The sequence below is a fragment of the Camelus bactrianus genome, chromosome 11 (assembly GCF_048773025.1).
Source record: "Camelus bactrianus isolate YW-2024 breed Bactrian camel chromosome 11, ASM4877302v1, whole genome shotgun sequence".
Taxonomy (NCBI): Eukaryota; Metazoa; Chordata; class Mammalia; order Artiodactyla; family Camelidae; genus Camelus; species Camelus bactrianus.
This window is the reverse complement of record NC_133549.1, coordinates 65,188,709-65,198,961: the sequence shown is the minus strand read 5'-3', so window position 1 is coordinate 65,198,961 and position 10,253 is coordinate 65,188,709. Positions and strand designations below refer to the sequence as shown.

The window sequence follows — 10,253 nt, the reverse complement described above, 5'->3', positions numbered from 1 at the left end:
TAAGCTGTTTCTTCTCACTAAGTAGGTAGAGCGTTATTATGACATTGGCCATTGTGGGTCATCTGCCCTGACATATATATCAACATTCACATCAAATGGAAATATTTTTTCTTGAGGATATTCTCCCTCTTTTGAGGTTCTAAAAAAAGATGTTTGAGAGGCAAAAGCAGTGGATTTTAAGGACCAAGAAATAGCAAACGTAAGATCGGAATATCTGTAATTTTCCCTCAGATGATACAACCTGGAGACACGACAATTCTCATTTCTAAAGAGAACCTACACATAGAACCCAAGGAGTGGTATATCAAAAAATCCATCCTACTATCTATGGCTGCATCTACTATTAGAGGTTATGTTGTCAACAAAATATAAATCACAGGAGGGCAAGGTTTTAAAAAGTGATGAGTCTTAATGATTTGGTTAAACCTTTAAAAAAAAGTTCTTATGGGTAAACTAATGAGACGACAAGAGGTTATGGCCCAAATATTGTACATATGGCTACTTATAGGGTATATATTATATTTTTTAAAATAGCATGTAAAGATGCTACTGGGGAATGACACAAAGGTGAAAATGTTATGAATGCTATTAACAAGCAGTATGGGGGGGAAGGGTATAGCTCAAGTGGTAGAGCACATGCCTAGCAAGCCAATCCCCAGTACCTCCACTGAAAAATCAAATAAATAAACAAATAAAACCTAATTACCTCCCCCTTGCAAAAAACAAAAACAAACAAACCAAAAATAACAAGCGGTATGGAACCAGAAATATGAATCCTAAAATAAACCTAAATAAAATATCTGTAAAGTGGAGCTACAAGGAAAAAGGAATGATTATTCTCCCTTGCCTTGCCTCTTTACTATCTCTTTACTGAATCTTTCCCAGTGTTATAGAAATGTCGGCACTGCTATTTCTCTCACCTTAAAAAAAAAAAAAAAAAAAAAAAAAGATTACTTCTCTTAAAAATATAAAAATCAAAGATGTTAAAGAATATCCTGTAATTCTAAGTCTGAGTATCAGCATAAAATCATAGTGTATTTTTCCTTTAGGCTCCTTGGAGGAATGGCTGGTTTTAGATATGGGGCAGGATTATGTAAGATGAGCCTGGAACATCTTGTCAGAACAGAATCTAAGGAAGTTATCAAAGACAATCAGGGTCAGGACAAAGAATCAGAAGCCAGCTTATGGGATTCTACCAATCAAAGATAGGAATTTGAATTTAAGAATCTGAATTTGAAGTTTAAAGCATTTTCAAATTTAGTTGGAAGAAAAATCTACTTAATATGAATTGAAACATAAATTATGTTTTTAAAAAAACATGAGATCAAAATGATACTAAGTTTTTTTTTTTAATTGATCACACTGTAAGATGCTTGGAAAATAAGTTGTATTCTTAAAACTGGTGAATAAAGGCAAATAGCTAAGCACTTACAATAGTTTGATTTCCTAATACGAGCCACACCTCAGAGTTAACAAGTTATGACAAGAACAGTATTTCTTCTTAAGAGAAGATCAGAAATTAGAAAAAGAATGACAAACTTTGTTAGATTTTTTAGGGGGCTGCATAATTAGGTTTATTTCTTTCTTTATGTTTAGAGGAGGTACTGGGGATTGAACCCAGGACCTCCTGCACGTTACACAGGCGCTCGAGCACTTGAGCTATACCCTCCCCCAACTTTGTTATTCTTAATGATACAGAACATGTAAATCTTGACACTTGTTGCCTCTTTATAATCACCCTACTTTTCTATTCTCCGCCCCACTTGACTATAATTTCAATCCAGTAACTGGAATGTTTGGTTTGAATCAGATCATAACCCTTCTCTATTCTGAAATCTCCAGGAACCTTCCTCGCACTCACAATATAGGCCAAAGTCTTTACAGCAAACTACAAAGCCCAAGATGCACTGCTCTGATGTCCCTCCTACCTCTCTGATCTCACTCCCTACCTCTCTCCCATTTCACGCTCTGCTCCAACCACACTGACCTCCTTACTTACATCAAGTATTCCAGGTAAATTCCTGTCTCCTGAACTTTGCCATTTTTACTACCAGGAATGCTATTTCTCCGAATAAAAACACTGCTGATTCTTACTTCCCTTAGGTCTTCACTCAAATGCCTCCTTCCTGGTGAATCCTTTTTTTTTTTTTTTTGACAGCCCCATTTAAAAGAAATTCTCTCACAGCACCATCTCCCCCCGCTTTTTCACTGTTACATTTCTAATACCTAGAAGAGTCCAAAGTGGTGCTAAGTAATGTTTGTTGACTGGATGACTAAAATTGATGCTAAAGTTGATCAAATAAGATCTGCAGTGAAGTGATGTCATTTTACGTATGTTGAGAAGGAGCAGGGCTTTAAAATAGCTGTGGAACAATAAGGACTCTTTTTTTTTTAAACATATATAGAAAAAAAACAAGAAATACTGAAGGTTCACTTTTTTGTTGACTTAATTTTGGCTAGTATGTAGAAATATACTCAGTGTTTTAGTTTGAACTCTATGTAAGAATAATACTTCTAAGACTATATAAGATTTAACTTGATTGATTGACATCTAATCTAAAGTTTGTCCTGTCATAATGCCTTATTCCTAAGAGAGTAGAGCAAACATGAAAGAGAAGAAAAATAAGATGCAAAGGGCACGTGCAAATCCTTCTGCCAATGAAAGGTGTGCATAGAAAATTAGCAGTCTACGTGAGCCTTACCGAAAAGTGGCAGCGATGAAGCCTTACTGTTATTTGTCATCAAATTATTTTTCCGCTTGATTCGAGGAATAAATTTCTTCTCCACAGCCCTTATCTTATGCGCGAGAACCTCTGTCATCATTGCTGCTCTCTTCTTCCCGGAACGGGGAACTGGCTGAGTAAAACGTCTTCTTTTCTTGGGGCGGGGTGTGAGGACCTCGATGGCCCCAGATTTGATCTTGGCTTCCATTCCTTCCCTTGAGCCAAACTCATCTGTGTCTGAAAGTTTATAAAGAGGCAGCACGTGCAGCTGTTCATCTTGAGGAATAAAACCCAATGAGCGGTTATCTTCTCGTGTTAAAGTACAGACCTGATAGAAGAAAACATGAAATGGGAAATAGAGATCCTGCACATTCATCGTAGTTATTCTTATCTTCTTACTGTTGCCATTGAGAAAGGGATCTATATTTCCACTTAATTTTCAATAGGCTACTACTGCTATTTTCATTTTGGAAAAAACGTTATATAGCAAGCCACTCAATGCTATTGAGTTGAAGTAACTCAATTGTTTGTAAGCTGACCAGTGTGATTTTTTATACTGCCCCCTCCAGACCAGTATAATTATGATTTGATTTTATAAGTGCATGATATTATACATGTTTACATATTTTATAATATATTAAATATTAAGGCTTCTTTTTGTTACATTCCATCTTCTCTCACTGCCTAAGTTAAGTAATGGTTACTGAATTGTTCAGTGCCTGCATATTAAATACTAATTAATAAGAAGATACTATGTTAGCCTAAACATCACATTATTTCTTTTCTTTTTTTTTTTTCTTTTTTTTAACACATGTTTCATTCTGGGACATATTATTTCTTAATATTTAAATAATGCCACATTCTTTGGATAGAGATGGCTTAATTATGGTGAATTTTCCATTTACTGTATTTTTCTCTAGAATTTGTTTTCACTTCTGCTTGTAAGTAGAATTTGTCAATTGATAATTTTTTCTGTCTTCCTTGTCAAGATGATTTTTTTTTTCACTAAATAAGTTGACAGATATTAATAAAGCAAGAGAAGAAGCACAAGAGATTTCTCTTTCTACCAGGACTTATGTTCTAATACTTAAAAAAGTTAACTAAAATGTTTTATTTCAGTAAGTTTCCTCCTACTCCATTTGGCTGCTATTCCAGTTAGCAGCACATCACTAAGTTAGCCTGTCTTTCTCTTGGATGTGAAACAGGGCTTCTTAGGAAACTTCTGGCGTGAATATAACCTGTCTCAGCCTTTTCCTTAGGAATGATAATTAATTTTCAAATGTCTTTAAAGATCCATTAAAAATATATCCAATGGTTTCAATAAAAAGCATTTATCCAAGAGCTATGATCTCCTTCTAAGACTGCAGAGTGTTCTAAGACTAGAAATAAATAAAATACCCAGATTTGATTTCTCAAGGCTGATAGAATTTGATGAACACAGAGGGTAAAGTAAGCTAAAGGTTTTTAAAATCACACTATTTTCTCAGTATCTATAGTCACATTTACCAGCAAGACTTGAAACATTGAACTTTTTTGGGTGTAATTTATTAATAATTTTTAAATAGTTATGTTAAAAATTAGAATCTTTTGCCCACAAATGTTTTCTTCATTCAATTTCTTTATTCACAGAGAGACTAAGAAGGGAACAAGGACTAGGAATGAGCATGATTACAAAGGCTAGGGAAACAGGGTGGAAGGAGAGCTGGCAGTAGAATTTCAGAAGTTCAGGTTTTCAGAGATGGGGAAATTTGGTGTCACACCAAGTTCTAGGTACGAACCTCACTGCATGAGAAATGAGAGCAGTGAGAAAAACAAGCACTGAATAATACATAAGAGAAACACAAGAGAAAGGGAACAAAAAATGAGTTAAACTTTGAACCTAATCCAGCCTGATCCCTAATATTCTATAGTGAGGGATCTCAGGTAAAATGTACTAGTTCAACATGATGTTGAATCACTCCTTGGCTAAGATTCACCTGGGTGGATTTACAAAATTTCAACACGTGCAAATAACATTGGTCTCAGAGACCAAAGTCAACATCAGTGAAAGAGTATTATAGGCAAAAAAGATATTTTGGCCCCTCAATCTATTACTGACAGATCTCACTGATCAAACAAGGAAGGCTGCCTTTGAATGAAACAGATTGTACACCTCCAATCAAACTGTAACAGTCTGTCTCATGTGGGGCCAACCAACTGGTGTAGTGCAGAAATGGAGGCAATCACTCTCTATTAATCTCTGTTTTACTAAGTAAGAAGAAAACTACTTGAGGCAAACTCAGTTCCCTTATAAAAGGACTATTGCATGATTTTTTCCAGGGTCTTCTCCCTAATTTGAGTATCTCTTGATTGACTTCATCCTATGGGCATGTGATTCTTTTCATGGCAATAAACATAGCATATGCACCTAAGCACAATTATTTCTGCTAATTTTAAAATATTAATATAATTTTACATCTACTGCCATTAAAAACCAATACATATAAAAATAAATTTGGCACAGTTCCTTCACAAAAATCCTGAAGTATAGATGGCAGGAAAGAAACATTAAGTTGCTTAACTTCCTACCTACCAGTTTGATAGCACAAAATGGTTGCTTTGAATAATGATGTACCACTACCTCCCAGAAAACCTACTGCAATGAAATAACGCAAGACTTTCATCAAAATATTTAAGGCTGGTTCTGTAACTTTTTGGAAGTGCTTCGATAATAACTTAAATAAATACTAGTGATAAACACACCAAGTGGAACAGAACATAAAATCTGATTTGTTATAATAATTATCTTTAAGGATCTCAGCCGAAGTATAGAGCGATGGAACTTTTAATATCAAGAGCCACTCAGGTACATACCACTGTACTTCCATTATTCATGTTATGAATGTCCCTGTGGGGGTGGGCACAGAAGTCTAGGCAAGCAGTGACCCCAGAGAAAGGACGACCATCTTTGCTGCCAAGCCGACATTCTCGGGCAACATGTTCATATGCCACCTGAAAAAATAAAAGTATGACCCACAGTTTTAAGAGACAGAAAGAATCACCTTCAGTAAAGAATAAGAAGTCACTTTTTGACAAAGTTCCTAAGTTAGTTACGTTTTGTAATTTCAGAGACTTCTGACACCACAGTATATTATAGCAGTGAATGTTTAATAATATTCAGGGTAAAGAATTTGAGACTATGTGGACTAAAATGACAATCACTGACTGACTGAAGGCAGGGTGAGGACCTTAATACCTGCTGGAGGTGGATAAAGAAGTAGAGTAGCCTAAACTATTTCAATAGGAGGAAAGACTAATATAGTACATTAATCAAGTATGCAGTTTTCAACGTCTATAAAAAGTAAATGGACATTTATATTGACGAACCAGTATAGAAGGGAAATTTATAACTCTTTTTAAAAGGAAACGTTGGAATTTAACAGCATGTTAGTCATGACAGTACAAATAAATATTTTAATTTTTTATAAAATATTTTTGAAATATGGAACCCTGGTTATGTTTAAAGTAAAGTATTTACACTTATTTTCAACTCTGTCTGATATTTGATTTGCAGTTATTTTCTCCCAATCTGTTGCTATCTTTTTACTTTCTTTAAAAAATGTGTTCCCTTTACCCCAGTTTTATTGAGATACTACTAACATGACGTATTTAAGCTGAAGTTGTACAGTGTGATGATTACATACATGTATGTATTACAAAATGATTAACACATTAAGGTTAGTTAACATCAGAATCTATTCACATAATTATGATTATTTTGTGTGTGCAGCTACAACACTTAAGATCTCTTTGATTATAGCCAAGCTGTGCATCAGATCCCCAGGTCTTACTGATCTTATACCTGGGAGTTTGTACACCTTGAGCAACATCTCCCCATTTATCTCACCACCCATTTACTTTCTTTTTTTGTTTGTTTGTTTTATGAGGGAGGAGTGATTAGGTTTATTTATTTATTTATATTTGGAGGAGGTACTGGGGATTGAACCCAGGACCTCATGCATGCTAAGCATGCACTCTACCACTTGAGCTATACCCTCCCCCTCCATCCACTTTCTTAATGATGTCTTTGAAACACAAAATTTTTACATTTTGATGACCTATTTTTTTCTTAATTTCATTTCTGGATTGTCTATTGCTAATGTATAGAAATACAACGATTTTTGCATATTGATTGCGTATCCTGAAACCTTGCTGAACTCACTTATTAGCTATAATAGATTTTTGTGTGTGCTTTGTGGGCGGGATGGGGGAGTGCAGATATGCAATTTCCACATACATTATCAAGCCATCAGCTGGTAGAGATTATTTCATCTCTTCTTTTAATCTGGATTTCATTTACTTGCCTAGTTACCCTGACTAGAACCTCCAATAAAGTATTTAATAGAGGTGGTGAGAGTAGACATTCTTGTCTTGTCATTAGGCAAAAAGCTTTTAATCGTTCATCATTATGATGTTGATCCAATCCCCTTCTATTGCTAGTTTGTTCGGTGTTTCCCTTAATTATGAAAGAGGGCTGAATTTTGTCAAGTGCCTTTTCCGCATCTATCGGGACAAGTGGTCTTTGTCATCTGTTCTGTTGATATGCTATAATACATTGCTTAATTTTCATGTGTTATATCTATCACGTACATCTGCCTTTATAAGTTATTTCTAGAAACAATCATAATTTTATCACTTTGGGAATTTAATTCAATTATCATAATAGGAAAACTTATTAAATAAGAGTAGATAATTTTTTAAACCTATCTGATGAAAATAGATCTACACTGAAATTCAAATGTGAAAAAAAATTTCTATCAATAATAATTTTGTCTAGCAATAAATTTCAACCATGTTTAAGAGTGCTGTGTAAGGTCCCAAAACATACCTGGTTGTGGTAAGCAACCGGAGCATACTGCTTATAAATTGGAGCTAATTCTGTAGCCAAACTCTGTAAATTATCTTCAAGATTTTTCTCCTATAGGAAAAGACAGTCCAAAAAAGTTGTTTCATAGTAACATGAATTATGAATTTATATAAGATATGAAAATGAACTATATACATCATTGCTGGTGTGTGGTTGATGCAAAATTCATACTTACCCTGATAAATGAGCTACCGTAGAAAATAATGGTTTTTTTTGTAAAAATCTAAACTATTATTGTCATGCTTGAATTTAGTCTTTTAAAATTAAAATTCTATGTTACCAGCTAATGAGAAATTTAAATGGTGTTAGAGGTAAGTTGCAAAACTGCTCATATTGCTAAAAATGAGAACTATATTTTATATTTATTCGACAGTACAGAGCACTTGAAGTAAATCAAGACAACTTCCCTGCTAGCAAGGGGAGCTATGGGAGAATCCTGACACAGTGCAAGTTTCTATAACAGATGGGAGAGCAACACACATAAGGTACATACTTTGTATCAGAGCCTGTGCTAAGAGCTTTAAATACAATAAGTAGGCAATGGGTTGTCTGAAACCAGTGTTTACTACATATTGGCTACAAATTGAGGAAGATCTAATGGAATTATGGAGAAGCCATAAAACCATATCAAGAATCTGGATTCTAATGACAGTAGAAACACTGACTTTTTCAAAGTAAAACTGTCGTGACAAGAGTATCAAAAATGTCACTGATGGCAGTATGAGGTACGAAGCAGAGAAAGGAGCCTTTGGCAACAATGGCTGGAAGACCACTGTGATAGTTTTTCAGAGATGATTATATACTAAATCAACGAACAGTCACATCAAGGGAAGGCAAATGAGAACTGACAGCAAGGCTGAAGGAGGGACTTAAGGTTTGAAGGCTTCTGCCTTATTGGAGATTTGGTGGATGCTAAGAACTCAGAAGGAAAACTTTCGTGTGGATCAGTTCACTACTGGTATGCAGCAGACTATTATAGAAGCCAAAGCCACACAGCAATGTACACGTGGGAGGTTAATTCTTGACTGCTTTTTACAAGCCTCAGTTTTGGCAACTGTAGAGTATCAGTGATAATCCTTTTGGTTTCTTACATTTATGTTGGTGCTTTCATTGAAAAAGAAATTCATATATATAGGGTCTATATCTGGATTGTTCCATTCATCTGCCTACTTAATGTATCTGTTACTTAATGTAACAATAAATATAGTCAGGGAAGTCAAAACCCTATTTTAAAAACACTTCCTAGCTATATTCAGACATTAATTATTCCATTTATTTGGGGAAAGCATCAGAATTATGAATTAAATACCTATTAAAAAGATTTTACTGTGTATTTTAACACTTGAAATAGTGAGTGGGATAATTGTGGCCAAAAAAACTCTTGGCCAACTCCAATTCACAGAGCAACCAGAGAGATTTCTTTAAAAAAAAAAAAAAGAGCAAGTGTAATTAGATCACTCTCTGCCTTAAAATCCTTTAATGATCTTCCAAAATTCTTGACTTGTCTTACAAGGCTGCTGATGCACCTCACTCTCCCTTGCCTGCTGAGCTTCAGACTGGCCTTTTGTCAGTTCCTGAAATGAGCAATGCTTCTTCCTGTATTGTAAACACTACATAAATGTTACTCACTGTTAACAATAACCACAAACAAAAACTAATCTCACATGAATTATATAACAGTTCTATTATTCTAGAATAAACATTTAACCGTCATGTAGTATTATTATTTCTGTATACTAACAGCTTCATTGCATAGTTTTTTTTGAAAGAAAACAAACTGGTTGATTTTATGGGAGAATTGACATCTCATTATCAAGTGTTCTGACCTTCAGGTATTTTGTATGTCCCTTACTAAATTTTTATAGTTTAGTTTTCTCCCTAAAGGTCTGATAAATGCCTTGTTAGATTTCTTCTCAGGTACTTTATCTGCAAAAGAACTCTCTTTAGAGTCATCTCTTTGTTTTATTGCAATAGATCAGAACTCTAGAAAATACTAAATACTACATAATTTTGATTACCTCTTTAAAGGGATTATTGTCTATTTATTCTGAGCTTTCCAAAAGATGTTATATTCATTGTATTACAGATGTAGTTGGATTAATTCCTACTGTTTTATTTTGTTTTCTAATTATTCTGTAACCTAATGATTTTTAAACTACCTTTGCTGATTTATGAATGGATTTTTTTCTTTTTAAAGATTTTTTTTCCACAACTAGTTCAAAAGTTATAAATTCAATTTCTATACATTTAAAAAAATTTTAAACATACACTTTCTCCAATATGTTTCACTTACAATATCTAGAGCAGTGTTTTCCAAACTGTGGGTCATGACTCATTAGTGGGCCATGAAATCAGTTTAGTAGGTCACAACTAGCATTTAAAAAAGAAATGAAATTTTATAAAATATATTTTACTGCATCATAGTGATTCTTAGCAATAACCGTATATAATATTAACTTTGAATGTTTTAATATTATCTTTATTACATATAATAAGGCTAAGTATTGTTTTGTGATAGTTTTATTTATTTACTTCAATATATATGTATATCTGTGTAGTTGTTTATAATATAAAATGTTTTTTACTCTTGGTCACAGCACAAAGTTTGAAAAACACTGATCTTG

General features: G+C 34.0%; 1 protein-coding gene across 7 annotated transcripts in view; it reads right to left on the bottom strand.

Annotated features, from left to right (window-relative positions):
- The window catches only part of TET1 (tet methylcytosine dioxygenase 1), a 116,624-nt gene that overhangs the window by 10,026 nt on the left and 96,345 nt on the right, over positions 1–10,253 (bottom strand). For all 7 annotated transcript variants that reach the window (XM_010951678.3, XM_045514233.2, XM_074374107.1 and 4 more), the window contains 3 exons: positions 7,591–7,680; positions 5,577–5,714; positions 2,703–3,051 (listed from right to left, as the gene is read on the bottom strand). In XM_010951678.3, the coding sequence (XP_010949980.2) occupies positions 2,703–3,051; positions 5,577–5,714; positions 7,591–7,680 (577 nt within the window). The remainder of the gene's footprint in view (positions 1–2,702; positions 3,052–5,576; positions 5,715–7,590; positions 7,681–10,253) is intronic.